The sequence below is a fragment of the Cyrtonyx montezumae genome, unplaced genomic scaffold, assembly GCF_038088225.1.
Source record: "Cyrtonyx montezumae isolate F1298 unplaced genomic scaffold, pur_monq_1.0 scaffold_1, whole genome shotgun sequence".
In the NCBI taxonomy this organism is placed as follows: domain Eukaryota; kingdom Metazoa; phylum Chordata; class Aves; order Galliformes; family Odontophoridae; genus Cyrtonyx; species Cyrtonyx montezumae.
In genome coordinates, this window is record NW_027071825.1 from 5,585,801 (window position 1) to 5,601,818 (window position 16,018).

The 16,018-nt window shown below is 43.7% G+C and overlaps 1 protein-coding gene across 2 annotated transcripts in view; it reads left to right on the forward strand.

Annotated features, from left to right (window-relative positions):
* Positions 1 to 2,313: 2,313 nt before the first annotated feature.
* Positions 2,314 to 16,018, forward strand: part of RAB3B (RAB3B, member RAS oncogene family) — a 39,985-nt gene continuing 26,280 nt past the window's right edge. Inside the window, exons 1-2 of one of the 2 annotated variants that reach the window (XM_065739033.1) lie at positions 2,314 to 2,531; positions 8,714 to 8,941. In XM_065739033.1, the coding sequence (XP_065595105.1) occupies positions 8,714 to 8,941 (228 nt within the window). In that variant the 5' untranslated portion in view covers positions 2,314 to 2,531. Of the gene's footprint in view, positions 2,532 to 8,516; positions 8,591 to 8,713; positions 8,942 to 16,018 lie in introns of those variants that run through there. The other variant, XM_065739044.1, reaches the window with a different exon arrangement.

Here is a 16,018-nt window from a genome sequence, read left to right on the forward strand (position 1 = left end):
GCTGTTCATGGCCTCTGGTGAAGAGCATGAAGACCTGCGGAACAGATGAGCCCTAGAGCACACTGAGAGCTCTAGGGACACTCAGGTTTGCCCTCGGGAATGCTGAAGATCTGTTGAAGTTCTCCATGACATTGCAGGAGGTCTGTATGGGATGCGTGTCCTCCCCAGAATGCAGGTGCCTAGGAGCAGTTCTGCAGGAGACAGCTCTCTACACTGCTGAGGAGCATCCCAAAGCAAGCTTTCCAGCTGTACTTTGGTCCGCAAAACTTTCTGGTGCTTCAAGTTCTGCAGTGCTGAATGAGCTCTGATGAATGTGTGCTTTGCACCAGTGCCTGCTTTGCGCTACTACTTGGACTTTAGTGCTGACAGTGAGACACGTGTTTGGGACTGTGTGAAGGATGGACACTGTTTTCCTTTATTTTTTCTCAAATCTTGCTTTGTTTTCTGGTGATTAGTCTCTGACTGATAACTGCTGAGGTACTCAGAGGGCAGCTTCATTTAGGTGGAGGATTAGAAGACTATGTAGGACTATAATAGAAGATGTAACCTTTGGGGTTGGATGAAGGTCAGGAAACATTCTTTGATATAGCAGATGGGACCACAGAATCTGCAAAGGTGAGTAGGGTCAATGAGAAGGAACAAGGAAGAGCAAAGCAACAAATCAGAAGTAGCCACTTGGCTGATGTGGCCCAATCCGAAGTTGTTTGTCACAGGAGCTGTCTGTATATACTGCTGATGTTTGGAATAAAGTGCCTTCATATCATGACTCTTGTGGAGTTGTTGTGAAGTCCCTTGATTTCCTCCAGCAGTTTTACACAAAGGTGAATGGATTTAGACCTGGTGATGTACAAAGGTGTGTAAATATTTCTTGCATGTTGAGCCTGATTATGACTCTCTCCCAGACCATGGCTCTGTCCATAGCTTCATTTGTCAGAGATATCCTTGGCCATTCCAGCTTTCATGACCAGGTCTCGGACAGGAACAAAAGGCTGGGCCTTCATGAGGAGCAGCTGCCTGGGGACACCAAGTGCCAGGCCTCCAAATGGCACTGTAGGCTTGGCCTTTCCTCGTGCCCCAGATGGCTTTGGTACAGGGTCAGCAAAGTCCTGTTTGCAGAGGGCCTGAAGCAATAGCCCCTGGGTGTGGAGCAGAAGGCATGCAGCTTGCCCTACATCCTGGACAAAGCTTCACAGTACTTTGCCCAAGGTGCATTAGCCTGTCTCTTTCTAGACGGATTCTTAATTGTCTTCACTGCCTACCTGTGGAGGCTGTTCATGGCCTCTGGTTAAAAGCTGTATGGGAACTGTTGAATCACGGCCTGAACCACTGATTGATCACCTGAGGCTAGTACTGAGTCAGCCACAGGGGCACAGGTGAAGATAATGTACCTGTGTAATTGGAAGGGGTGGAGCCTGGCTCCACCTCTCCCAGACCCCATTTGGGCTGACTACCACCAGGGGAGGATCTCTTGTTGGAGATCCCTCCCTAGTGGAGTCATCAGCATGCCTTGACCATCGTAAAGGTGAGCCTTCCTTTTCCAGTAGCCTGTGTACCATCTGTATAAAGCCATGTGGAAATATACCATCCTCTGTACGATTCCATCTGAATTCCTTTCTTTAGAACTATTCGCCCTGTGAAAGCATTGAAGAGCTGGGGAACAGATGAGACCTGGAACACACTGAGAGCTCTGGGAACACTCAGGTTTGTCCTCGGGAATACTGAGGATCTGTTGAAATTCTCCAGGACACCCTGGGATGTCTGTCGGAGATGCGTGTTCTCCACAGCATGCTGGGAGCAGCTCTGCAGGAGGCACCTGTCACAGAAGATTCTAGAAGTGAGAAACGTGCTGCAGGACAGCTATGAGAGCCAGTGGTCCCTGAGTCAGAAAACAAGAGGAAGCGTGACTTCTGCTCCACCCTTCCCGTTGTTCTCACCTGTGGGAGATCCCTCACATCCTGGCCACGTCAGCATGCTTGAAACACGGCAGTCAGTGTTGGTCACTTTTTCCCGGTGCTCCGCTCTCGAAGCTGTTTGGCTTCCCGCCCACAGAGGCTGCAGCGCAAATCAAGGCTCTGACTTTGACCGTGTGGTCTTGTTTGTAGGATTTTAAGGACAGGAGGATCTGATGCAGGGATCGCACCCGCTGCCTCACGGGTTTTCCTTCCCAGCAGCGCGGAAGCAGCAGCTCGCTCCGCACATCCGCCATCTCCTGGCTCCAGAGCTAACGGTGCCCCCGCACACACGGGCACGGTGCGGTCCCGCCCGTCCGGAGCTGCCGGTATCCACCGCCTCTCGAGGCGATCCCCGGGCACCTGACGGGAACCCCGCGGGGCTCCGCGCTCCCATCCCAACCTCAGCCGCAGAGCGGCGGGACGGAACCGCGGCTCGGCTCCCTCCCCGCTCGGGCATCACCAGCGGCTCCACCTCCGGGTCCGGCTCAGGTGCCGCCGGGGGGGCGGCTCCCGCCACGTGAGCGCCGGCTTCGGGACCCGCGCACGGCTCAGCGCAACCGCTCCTGTTCGCCGGCCCAGGTAGGCGCTCCGTCGGGGCGCCGTCCCCTGAGCGCCGCGCACCGCCGCACCTCAGCGGCCCTCGGGGCGGCTCCGGGGCAGGGGGTGTCCGTGGGACGGCGATGCGCGGGCTGAGCGCTGAGCGCTCGCGGGGTGCGGAGGGCAGAGCCGCGTTCGAGCTGACGACTGTGTGCCAGGGGGCTCCAGAGCGGTGGGTTCGTCCTGGGTTCGCAGAGGATTTCTGTTCCCGTGCTCTTTTTTACTTCCTTCCCAAGTTGGAAGCGTCAGCGGTCCCCCGGACGCGCCGTGTGTGTGTGTACCGCGATGCGATGGGGCTGCGGTGGCATTCGCAAAGTTGCATCTCTGTACTGCCGTGTGCGAGCGCGTAGCTACAAGCTCTTCTTTCCTGTTATTTGCACCGGGCAAACACGTGGTTGCACGCGTGTTTCTCGAGCCCTGGGTGCGAGCGCTGACTCCACGGCTGTGCTGTGGGGTAGGTTTGCAGCACAAGTTAGGAGGCAGGCACACACATTGGCCCCTGAACCAAACTTCCTTGCAGTTTTGACAGAATTGTGCTGCACTCTTTTTAGGTTCGCTACGTTGTCTAGTCACAAATTGAGAGTAAGTGGCTTCTAGGTTTTACTAGCTTTCTTTCTCACTACATCTCAGGTGTAGCAAAGCAGCAAACACAGCGTTTGTTAGCACACCGGTTGTCATTATCCCCTAACACTGGTGTTTCAAGGAGCTTTTCCTTGTGTTCAGATGCAGATCAAAAAGGGCAGATGATTGAGCTGCATGGCAGCACCTTACGTTCTGGGGCCTTGCCCTGTGCTAGCTGGTCCCAGCCTCAGGAAGGGGATGCGTGTCTTCCCAGTCCTCCCCAGCACGCAGGTGCCTGGGAGCAGTTCTGCAGGAGACAGCTGTACTTTGGGCCGCAAAACTTTCTGGTGCTTCAAGTTCTGCAGTGCTGAATGAGCTCCGATGAATGTGTGCTTCGCACCAGTGCCTGCTTTGCGCTACTACTTGGACTTTGACAATGAGACATGCATGTTTGGGAGCGTTAGTGAATTAAAACCTCAGAAGTGCAGAGGCACTTGTAAACCCGACTTAGCAGCTGGTTTGCATCACAGCATGGAGGGCATCAGTGCGCAGAAAGAAGGGACTCGTTCATAGCAAATGCTGTGCACCAAGTGGCTGTGCTATGTAAGCTTCGCCCGTTTTCTTGAGAGGAAGTACATCATAGATGAAATTGGCCTTTAGGTCATAGCAAGTATGAGGTCTGAATCTGGAATAACGATTGCTTTAAGGCAGTTATCTTCATACAGATGTGCTGTAAGAGGGTTGCATTTACACATCCAGCTGTAATCACAGCACAGCAGACGTTGATCCAGGCTGCGTGCAGAACATGCAGGTGCATTTCAGGTGCTCTGTAGTTCTATTTCTTTCCTACAGGGAAGTATGGCATAACAATTCCTGCCTCAGGTTTCACATCCTCTTCTAGAATATCTCAGCAAATCAAAGTTTAGATTAACCTAGATGAATTCCCTTTATTAAATGTTAAACAGATTGCTTCAATAATCTGCTGTTACCTTAGTATCTGTTACTAACTCAAATAATTTTTTCTCTGCTTTGTATGCTGCAGGGCTTTCCCCTCTCCTTCCAGTGAAGGAAGTTCAGACCTTCACACAGTGGTGTGTTTGCAGTCTAATCTATGTACTCATAATTGTCTTACATTATAGTCTCGTTATCTGTCCTTATCATACGCATAGTAATCCTTTTGTTCAGGTGCTTTTTGTTTCTTCCCTACCATGTACCTTACAGCACGGTTTCTGTCATCGTTTGTATCACTCTCAGAGCTGTCTCCAGTACTCCTGACCGTGTTCCTGTGAGCCTTGGCAGACTGGTGATCTATTTGTCTGTAGCACTGTGTGTTGACTTCAGTACTATGTAATTCTATTTCTGCCTCTACCTTTATTTAGCCTTGCTATTTCTGCTTTTAAGTGAGTGTCTCTAGTAATCTTTTCCTTCCTCATTTGACAGTGAGTCTGGATAGCCAGAAGTCAAACAGGTACAGCTGTGCTTGTGACTGTGCGTCTTCTCTTGTTGCACGCTGTTACTGCTTACACTTTTTAAATGATAAACTGCCTTTTTTTTTTTCTGTTCTTTGTTGGTCTGATCCTGAGGGCAGGAGTAGAAAGATGGAAGTAAGAAAAGGGAGGTTCTGACTGTGAAATAGTGTGATTAGATGACGACGAAACAGGCAAACAATTGTTTTTAAATTGGCACTGCTATACGACACAAAGCATTTGTGGTAAAAGTCAGTTTGGGCTTTAAGCATAAATCAGTGACAAATATCAAAAGATGTTGTCAGTGTTAGAATTCTACAGCATGTGTAATATACAGTGTGTAGATTCATTGTGTTAATATTGCAGATACTTCTTTCTGTGTTTTTTTTTTAAGCAAAAGTTCAATTGATGTGAGCCTGTTTCCTTGTTAAATGGGGTATTGGAGGGCAGGCAAGGAGACCCTCCCGAGAGCAGTTCAGACTCCATCCTCACAGTGTTGTGAGAGAGTGGGATGTGAAAACAGTTTTGTCTGTGAGCAGCTATGCATGGTGGCTGATACATGGACACCTGTACTTCCAAAATATTGATCAGATGTATTGTTTCTGGTCTGTAAGCAGATAGAGAAGAATAGGTCTCAGTGAGTTTGAAGCCATAATTATAAGGACTGGAAACACCCAAGGTCATTTTTTTTTGTCTTTTTTCCTCTGTAAATAAATTAATGGTGAGATACATCATTTGATTTCTGTACAACACCATCAACTTTGGACTGGTCACGTACTGCCTTTCACTGTAGTTGTCTATAGGCTGTAAATATTGCAGAACCAAGGTGGCAGTGATCACTGTTATGGATTTGTCAGAGCAGTGTCATTTTGATGGTTGTGTTGTTCTACAAAACCTTTTAAGTTCTGAACCACTATGTTAGTTGCAAACTGAAGACAGAGATGTGGGGAGCCACCTCTCTGGCATGTGTCAGTAAGCACTGAAAGCCTTTAGAGTTGCTTTCCTGTGGAGGTGTCTCAGGGCCATAGGCTTCTTTTCGTAAACTGTATTAGAACAAGGAGGGAAATAAAGGCAGAAGAGACACCTTGACTGAGAAAGGTGTTGAGGTGGCTGATAAGCTCCAGTTAAGATGTTCTTGCATGAGTTTTAGGCTGAGATGTGATGGCCTTAAGTTGCACCAGGGAAAGTTCAAGTTGGATATTAGGAAAAATTTCTTCTCAGCAGGAGTAGTGATGCAGTGGCACAGGCTTCCCAGAGAGGATGTAGGGTCTCTGTCCTTGAAGTTGTTACAGAACAACGGCAATATGGCACTGTGAGACACAGTCAGTGGGCATGGAGGTGTGGGGTGGGGTTGGATTGGGTGATTTTAGAGCTCTTTTCATACCTTTGTGATTCTGTGACCTTCCTCCCAATGGCACAGTGACTGCCATCCCACTGCTCAGTGCCCTGTGCTTGGCTTCCCCAGTTGTGCTGCATCAGGAGCTGAACCAACTTCAAAACCAGCCCAGTAGAACAGAAGTTGAAATTATTTTCAGCTGGGATCTGCCTGATCTCTGAACCAGATAATTGCAGAGTCCTGACAAGGGAAAGCCTGGAGCAGCAAGAGGGTGAGAGGAAGGTGGGGATGAGGATTAGGGAAAAGATACTGGGAGACTTCTCTTGGGGATCTGAGCACAAGTTCTAGGGCAGCCCTATGAAAGCTTTCAGCAGCTTCAGTAATGATGTGTGATCAGGAATTAGTACTGCCACCCTTCCAGTTTCACTTCAGTGATCAGAGGAGGAGGAGCAGGAAGGAAGAGTCAAATTCAAGCAAGGAGATGGAATTCTCTTTGAAACGTTTGTGCTCCAGCACTGCCTGTGATGTTACAGAACCTGCAGCATCTCCAGCGCAGCCCAGCTTTCAGTGCCAGGCAGCAAGAGCCGTGCTTCTATGACAACTGCACTGCATCCTCTGCAAGTATCCTCTGATCTTATTTTCTGCATTGTGCCTCTAACTAAACTGCTCCAGCTGCCGCGTTCCATAATTGCTTTTTTAACTGGGATTGGAGAGTGGCACCTGTAGCCAGGTATGCTTTTGATTAGGGGAATCTAAGGGGCTAATGGAAGCAGCAGTGTGTCATTTAAAAGATTGGCTTGGAGTTTGCAGGTGGTTTCCACAAAAGTGATGATAGGAAGAAGACAATGAGTGGGAAAACTTCTTTGTTGAATTCCTACCTCTAAATCTTTAAATTGCCCAGCTTTGCATAATAAAGACATTCCACTCACGGAGACTCAAAATGGAGAAGTGAAGGTTTTTTTCTTATCAAGTGCAGGTGTACTGTCAATGGCACTTGGGGAATTACATTTCTGCGTAGGGAAAAGAAAGTATTCTGAGAATTTTGCACTGTCCTCCATCTCAGTGATGGCACAAATCAGATAATCTGGATTCCTAATTTCTGCATCTGAGATTTCTAAGATGTGAGCTGAGGCAGTGAATGCCTGAGCCTGAGTACGTGTAAGGAAGTCAACTGGATACTGAGATGTGTTAAGAATCACAAGAACTGAATAGAAGAGTACTTTTCTGAAGTGCTGGGTTGTTTTGGAGTGCTTGTGAAGGACTGACTGGCAGCTGATGTTAAGAACTGTGTGTTTCAGGGCTCTATTATATCCTGCAGAGATCTGGTGGTGGGAAGATGTGTCTGTGTGCAGTGCAGTCATTGGGTATTGAGCTACTGATGGAGCTCTTCACAGCTGATCTCATGAATACAGCCTGTGAAAGATCCATGTGGACCTTTCTGTGTGAGAATGTTGCATGTGTTTAATCAGAGATAAAGCAAAAACAACACAGTTTAAATGAAACATGCACAACAATTTGTTTTTTGTCTGCTGGGAATTTAATTTAAATTGGGATGTCAGCTTAACCTGGCCTTGGACAGTGTTTTTGGGTTTATAGCTGTTTAAATGCAGTGAATTATAAACACATTTTTTCAGCAAGTGAAATCCAATGTGTGAGTGAGCTTTGGTTAAAAAAAAAAAAATGTGGACAAGGAGCTGCTTATCAGATCAGAGCTGTTGCTGCCCATTTGCAGAAAGCCATGACTGCTTATAAGGAGCCATATCTTCATCTCCCTGACACTGAATAGATTTTGAAACAGCACTGGATATCAAAACTGGCATGCTGCAGGGTGAAACTTCCTTTCTCTCCCCTCTGTAGTTGGTTCAGTCTACCTTGTTGCCCTCTTCTATGGTACAAATAGAGATGAAAAGGTAAAGGCTTGCCTTGTCCTGCTGTGTTTTGGAGCTGTGAAGTTATGGCAGCCCAGAGTTGCTTGGTGAGTTGCAGCTGTGTTGAAGTTCCAGACTCTGCCATTACTTTTTGGTTCCCGAATCCAGTTTAGGATCACAAGAAGAGGGGGAATCTGAGGCTGCATCTTTCCCCTGCACTCACTCTTATCCCCAGCTCTCTGCTCTCTGTAGCTGAACTAAAGGGCTCATCTACCTTTAGAAATGCTTGCAGTGGTTTATGCATGTTATGTTTAATTGCTGTCTTGAGAGTAGGTAGCTGTTAGATGGATTTAAAGTTGTTAGGTGAAATTCCTTTTGACAACTGATGTTTCATCTTCTCCTGTTGTTAAGTTCTGATTTTATTTTATGTTTTTAAATCTGTGAATATGGAGGGTGGAACTTTCATGAGTATTACAATGATAGTGGTGCATGAGCTAAAAATGCAGTTTCCCTAGCAGTCTTAAAAAGAATTATTTAGTTTTACCTGCCTCAATGACTGCTCTGTGATCTACATAGCTGGATGTGATGTCGGAGATTTTAGTTCTTGTTGCAGTACTTATTTATGGGAGTAGCCTGCCACTGGAGTAAAGAGTGCTGTTTCCCCAGTACTGTCAGAACAGTCTACAAGAGCCATCTGTTAGTCTCCTACATACAAAGCAGTGCAACAGGTGTATTTCTTGGATCTGGAAATCTTAGAACTGCAAGTGGATAGCAGAAATTTATAGACATCATTTACAAGAAGTTGTAAAGGTATGTTGCTCTTTCTTCAGCAGATGTAGTGCTTATGTCGTTAGAAAGAAAAGAAATAAGCTAAGCATATGGTATGCAATTAAGGAAAACAAGTACTACAATGTTTGTCTTTTTTTTTTTCAGATGGCTTCAGTAACAGATGCCAGATACAGGCAGAAAGATACTTCGGATCAAAATTTTGATTACATGTTCAAACTTCTGATTATTGGCAACAGTAGCGTGGGTAAAACATCCTTTCTCTTCAGATATGCTGATGACACTTTTACTCCAGCCTTCGTCAGCACAGTAGGAATTGACTTCAAAGTGAAAACAGTTTATAGGAATGACAAGCGGGTGAAACTGCAGATTTGGGTAAGTGTCATTCTTTTAAAAAACATTTTATATCTTTACTGGGTTTAATATAAAAGCAAAAAAATAGCTTGCTTGAAGATTTTTTTTTGTCGTTCTTAATATTAGATTTTATTGTTCATATGTTTTGCCTGGCTCTTTTTTATTTTTATTCCTGCAGCATAGCTTAGTAAGCTTTCTTTCTGTTGCTGCCTCAGTTGACTGATGGGACTCTTGATTTGGTCTGAAGCTGATGCTCTTCGGTGTCAGGGGTCAAACTGAAGCAAAACCCAAGGCAAATCAGGAGCCTTTTTGTAGAACCTTTTGAGTGAGCACTTGTAGGTAAAAAAAATAAAATAAATTCACTGAGCACTGAGTAAGTGATCTGTAGACATAGCTTCTGCTGTTGCTTTAATGTCCTTCGAATAAGGCATTGGAACCTTCCTACCTGCAGAGATATGCTTCAAAACACCTTGACAGAAATGGCTTCTAGGTGAATCAAATGGGAAGAGAGTTTGTGCAGGTGAAATGGAGGGTCTCTTTACTCTTGTCTCCTTGTCTGACTTGAATGACAGCCCAATTTAAAAAAACAAAATCCTTCTGAACTGCAGAGAGGAGGACAAGGCCAAGCAATTGTGTTAATAGCTCACAACTCTCCCTTTCATGGAAAACAAGTGTGTTCTTTCATTCCACACAGTCGCAAATGACTTCAATTGCATTTGTACCGTAGTGTTTGTCTTGACAGTCCTTAACACTCTGTGTCTTAGTGAATTACTAAGTATGTTTAAAAAACCCAAGCTTGCATTGACAAGGTTCAAAGTATTATGGGGCTCCTGCTGCAATTCCAGTTAGCAAGATTCTTCTGTTATGTCAAAGAAGAAAATATCTGAAATAAGAGATCAGGCTACCTTTCTTTTAAATAAATTCCAGGAGCTAGCTCACCAACATGAAACAGCTCTTTTGGTTTCTCCCACAAGTTTAAGCTTAAAGGTCAGAACTGAAAATTAGTTGAAACTTTATAATGTTTCTGTCAAAACCCTATCCCAGACAGCTAAGGTCAGTCTTCTGATTGATCTGTGTACGCCTGATTTATATTTGATCTCTCGCTACTGCATTTAAATCTAATTTTATAGTAATCACCCTTTTCATTGTGACTATTTTGAATCCAGAATGAGAATCTAAACTGCAGAACTCTTATTATTGTTTACTGCAATGGTATGATTGATTTTATATGTTGCTGGGTACACGGTACAGCAAATTATCTAATAAAAGATCCTGACTGTGTTGCTAAATTCTGGTACTGAAACTAATATAGATAACCTGGCAACTGTTAGGTTTTTGTCTAGGGGTCTGTGTAATGAGAATATTTGGAGCTGAGGCTCATGGAGTAATTGAAGAAGTCATCCATCCTGTGTTTGATTGTTCCTGATCTTGGAACAAGTTGTGCTACTGACTGAGGGCACTGGGAGATGACCCATTTGTTTGAACAGATGTGAAATGAAACTCTAGAGTTGGGGACTGGGAGGAATGGGACCCATTAAAGATATGTGTGATGTTATAGCTCTGCTGGTAGAGAACAAAACAGTAAAATGCTCCTGAGAGGGATTGTACAAGATAGTTTTGTGGGTTCTTTTTCTTTCAAAGGGAACTGTGAGATCATTTGATTGTTTTAATTTCAAATCTTGTTTTAGAGTGGTGAATTGATGTAAATTGCATAAATGACCTTTACTGTGGAAGTTCATATTGTAGTTGGATGAGGTTTGGTAATATTTTAGATCAGAAAGGATCATTTATGTATATATATTATGCAGATATTATAATATCTGCATAAATATAGTTCTAAGATTAGACACTTTATAGCACTGCAAGCTGTAGTAATACTTCCATATAAAACATTTCCCTAACGATATATTTGGGAGCTGTTTTATTATCCCTCTCTGTATGTGGGCTGTACATGTGGCTACTCTTGTTCTTGACCAACAGTTTTGTTTTCCCAGAGCTGCTAGTTAGTGATCAGAAAGGAAAGCTGTTATAATTTTAGATATTCATTTTTTTAATTGTGAATAAATCTCAAAAGCAGCATTATTACATCCTCAGCAAGTGCATACAGTTACCACTAAATGCAGTGCTCGGGTTGCCTAGCAGCTAGACAAGGCCACTCCGGCCAGATCCAAGTGGAAGCAAGGCATATGAGTAAAAGTGGTCTTGGCTTCTTGTGAGAGCAGTGAGAGATTTCTTTTTTTTCTTTTCCTCCTGCGCACTGTGATGTCTATCACTGGTAAGTAATAATAACAGCAGAACTTAAAGCAACGTAGTGCTGAGGGGACAAATTCTGGCCTTCATGCTGGCTCAATCTAGGTTAATTCCATGAGCTTCTTGGATAGCAGTGCTGATTTTACTAATGGAGAGTCAGTGTCGATGTGGTGTGCAGATGTTTGGGGCTCAACACTACTTTGGGCATTGCATGGTATATGATTTGTGTGAGGAATTCCATTACGCTTTGTTATACTTTCGTACAGTACCCTACACAAGTCTCAGTTTTGTTGCATGTGCTATAAATATATCTGTGATTAATAATAAACATAACTAAACATAAGCTTTGGCAGCTGATATAGCTGATAGCAGTTGAAACTACTAGCAGCCCCCTTCTTAAGCGATTTGAGGCTAAATTTAACTTCAGGTTGAAAGGCAAAAGAGATGTGTTGTTCAGAGACAACATTGATCCCTTTCAACCAAACCAATCTGTGATTCTCTGATTTTTTTCTTTTAAGATGCTGCTTATCAGATATAAACTACTAGGATGAGTACAACTTTTTCTTTCCCATTAACAAAACTATTTCTAAGGCTTAATTGCCAAAACCTGTAGGGATCTGAGATGCTTGGGTGGATGTCTTGGACAGGTGTGCCACAGCTCTCCAGCACAGCTGGGAAAAGGGTACCAAAGCATCATTGCTCTGTTTTTGTAGGAAGGATCTTTACCAACAGAAATATGACAACTGCTAATTATACTGTGTGGCAGTTACCATTACAACACAGGAGAAAGTGTAAGCCAAAATAAACCCAAAGCTGTGTAGCTGTCTCCAAGGCAAATATGCAGTTTGAAAAAGGCTTTTTATGTCAGTTGTTGCCTGGATGACAGGATATTGCTGTGCAGCTCTGCTCATAGGGTAGGGATTCTAAAAAGTAATGTTGTTATCTAGGTTCATTTTTTCATTTAAAGGAGGTAAATTTAGAATGTCATCGTACTTGATTGCAATTAACATTAAAATTTACACACTTAAGCAAAAGCTAATTATGCATTTCAGATGAGAGAATCATCTATTCCCCTGACATCCTATTTCCGTCACATTTTTGGTAAGTTCCTCATAAGCACTGACTTTAAACTCAAATGCTTGCACAAAGCTTGTTTCTATAAAAAGAGGAGTTCTGTAATTTTATTGTATAGATGGAGTAGTGGTGGATGTCTCTAGACATCTAACAAGCCTGATTCTGCTCAGTGGGTTCACAGCTGTTGTGAGATCCTCTGATTTTACTCATTAGGCAAAGAACTAAAATGGATGAAGTTATGTTAGTGAAAAAGAAATGTTCATCCTTGTAAGGGAGGCGAGGGTTGTATCTTATCTGCAGCACAGGGGGCTTAATTGGTCCCAAGAAGAAAAATCATCATGGCTGAGTTGTCATGAGGCATTTCTACTTATGTTAAAACACAGTGTAGAATATCTGACCAGAGAAGAGGTACTGTAACTGTAATTCAAACCAAGGTCTTGGTTATATATCAGTAGTGATGCTCCTGCTTTGGGAAGAACTTGATTCTCGTACCACACTGAGAGTTTTTTAGGCTTGGATTTAAAACAGTGCTAAAAGGGAGAGATGGAAAAAAATTAGCAATAAAAAACCTTGATGGTTCATTTTTCTACTCACTTTAAAAAGAATAAAGTCTTTCTTTATTTGGTGCCTTTCAGGAAAATGAAAGAAATTACAATACTGCATTCAGAGGTACAATGCTGTACCCAGCTGCAGATGGTTCAAAGTTTTAGCCCCTTCCTAGAGAAAAGGGGTCGATGTCAACTTCTTGCCCAGTAGGGGAAAATCTTTGTTTGGGAAATCTCCAGTGGACTTCTTCAGTTGATACAGTGAAGTGTGTTAAGTGTTGAAAGGACAAAGGTGTTGCTGGCCCCCTGACCTTCTGCTTGTAATGCTTTTTATAGCAGAAACCAGAGCAGATATTTCGGTGCCTTTCAGTAGAATGGGCTGTCATTTTACAAGGGATTTAGACTCGTACTACTCAGAATGTTTACCCATGGTCCTTACGTGGTCAGAATTGCTGATGCTGTAATGTTATGTAAAAGATAAAACTGAAATGATGATTAGGCATATTCTATATTTAAATATGCCTGGTTACGCTGTGATCAGTTACAAGACAGTCCTGTGGATGGAAGTTAGGACTTCTCATAGTGCTGGTGTCAAGTGAGCGCATACTTAATCTGTGTCATATGTTTTTGGTCAGTAGAGAAAATGCAACTACTTATTGAGCTTAGTCACATTTGTACCTTTCATGCATTGTGTTGTCTACAGTACTGTATATGCAACACTTATGAGTAGGCTGAAAAGCTGAATTTAGAGACAAAAACAGTGAACTTGACCACAGGATCTGGTTTTGAGGTGGGAGAAGTACACTGTAGTACAAATGGAGTATTTTTCACTTGTTTTCTGCTGTCTATCTATTTAACATCGTTTTTACTCATTAAACAGCATTAATTAAGCTTCCAGATATTGACCAATGTTTTTCTGTATTTCTGTCAACAAGGGTTATGCTCAGTCATGGGGAGGAAAGGCCATATGGATAACCCTTAAGCATCTGTTGAATTACTGGAAAGGGGAATGAGTGATGATCCTTCCAGCACAAGGGAAATGATAATGTTATTCCTCATCCATAACATAAAATCATGTTGTCTTTTCTTTAAACAAGCAGGTCCCCAGAACACTCTTGCCTGATTACAGTAGTTAAGTTAAGCTGATTCTGCAGTGTAGCCGGAGGTCCACAGACTGCTGTGTGTGGGGCTGTCAGTGGGCAGCAGTGTCGTGCCCTGGACACACATGGTGCTGACTTTGCTACTGATGTGCTTGAAACTGAAACAGGAGAGGTCAGGAGAGTTTGAAACTTGGGGGGAGCAGCTGTGAGTGGAGCAGATAGAGCACAGTAGCTTCTAACGTGCATTTATGGAATAACCTAATGTATTGTAAGGCTCAAATGATTGAATCTCACATGTTATTTTTAGGTGTATCAGTGGCAGTGTTTTCTCAGCCAGGCTGGCTGCTTGCTCTATGTTGGAGAGTTAAGTCATGGAGGGAAAGCAATGTCTGTATATGCGTGCATGCACATGTGTTACTGCTGTCTATTAAGTGATACTGTCTGCTTTTCTTCTAGCCAGAGTGCTAAAATAAGAGAAAACATAAGATTAAAAAAAAAGATGGAAAAAAAACCACAAAATAAGAGAAAACATGGGGTCTGTGCACAGGATGCTTACTGGGCAGGTTATTCACCCTAATGCTGCTTTTGCATGGCTTGTACAAAGATGCAGCTGCTGCTTCCTTTCTGTTGCTCTACAGATGGGTGATAACAGCACGGCCATTCTGAAGGTACCAGGTGCTCGAGTGCCATGGTAACAGCACGGTGCTCTGAGCTCTGCTGAGTGCCCATGGTGCAGAGCCTGCTCAGCTCCCTGTGCTGTGCTCAGTCCTTCTGAGTCCCATCTTATTTCCATGTTATTTTAAGGTGCCCAAAACTGAAGGTTTGTGTTGCATGTTGTTGTAAATGTGTTCCTTCCAAAAGCACCACTTCCAAGAGCTGTTTGAACTTGTTTCCTGGAATGCAGGCAGTGCAGAGAGCTTGGTAGCACTGGGCTCTGCGGGCAGGAAGCTGCAGACCAACCCTTCTGTGACAGCCTGAAAGCCACGTGGGCTGCAGCCTTCTTGCAGGGCTGCTAGTGTCAGGGCATTGTGCTTCCTGGGAAGAGGAACATGCATTTGGCAGAGCTCTTCAGCCTGTTTGTATGCACCCTTCCTGACCAAATCCTGTCTTGGATTGTTTACCTAACTGTGAAACTTTGAGTAAAGCACAGTAGAGCACCGAAGGGACTCTTATGTTGCCAGTAACAGGAGCTCAGTGCCAGCAAATGAATGGTATTTCTGTACTGGTGCTCATATTCAACTGCTGCACTAGAATTATGTGACAGCTAAAAATCACACTTGTTTAAGGCATGTAATCCTTACAAAAAAGAAGACATTTTAGCTAAGAATGCCCTCCATCTTGAAAACGGTATTTGCAGCAGAGACTTTTCCTGCATGTTTTAAATGAAGTTAGTTTGTGGTGAGTGCTTAGTCGTCCCTGAGGCTTCAGGGTTTGGAAGTATAAAATGAATCATTTATTTTATTGTGATGGTTAACCATTTATCTAGGGGAAAAGGAAGAATCTATATGACCTGCTTCTGTGACGTGCTTGCTGCTGTTCTGATTTGTGTGTACTATGTTTTCCACCGTAGCACAGTCAAAGCTTTGGTTGTCATTCCAAATTCTCAGATTCAGGAAATTATTTCAGTTTTTCTACTAAAATTCTAATCTAAATAATTATAATGCATAAAAACTATGTCATTATTCTATTGAGAAGCTACAAGATATCTAAAGGAAACAAATACAAAAGAAGTCATCTGCACCACTGTGGATGGCAAAACTGTAATCTGAATAATCTTTCACCTAAATGCAAAACTGATATTGATTTTTCCAACAATTTGCTTTTTAATGGCGCTTAGTTAGACCCAATGACATCAGTTGGGAGTCACTCAGCAGCTCTGACACCTGTAGCTCCCGTAGCTTTAATCCCACTAACAAGATGTTTATACCTTCTTGTACTGCAAGTATTAAACAGATGTGTCCCTTTTGCCCCCACTGAGATTTTCAGAGCTTTAAAGTTTTTGGAATGGCAGCTGTTCCTCCTGGCTGAGAATGGGTCCTCCAAACAGAAGGTGCTACATTATCCTGTAACTGCAGGAAGGTCAGCGCAGTTGCTTTGGTGATTAAAAGAAGCAGTGTGTGCTTTTCCTC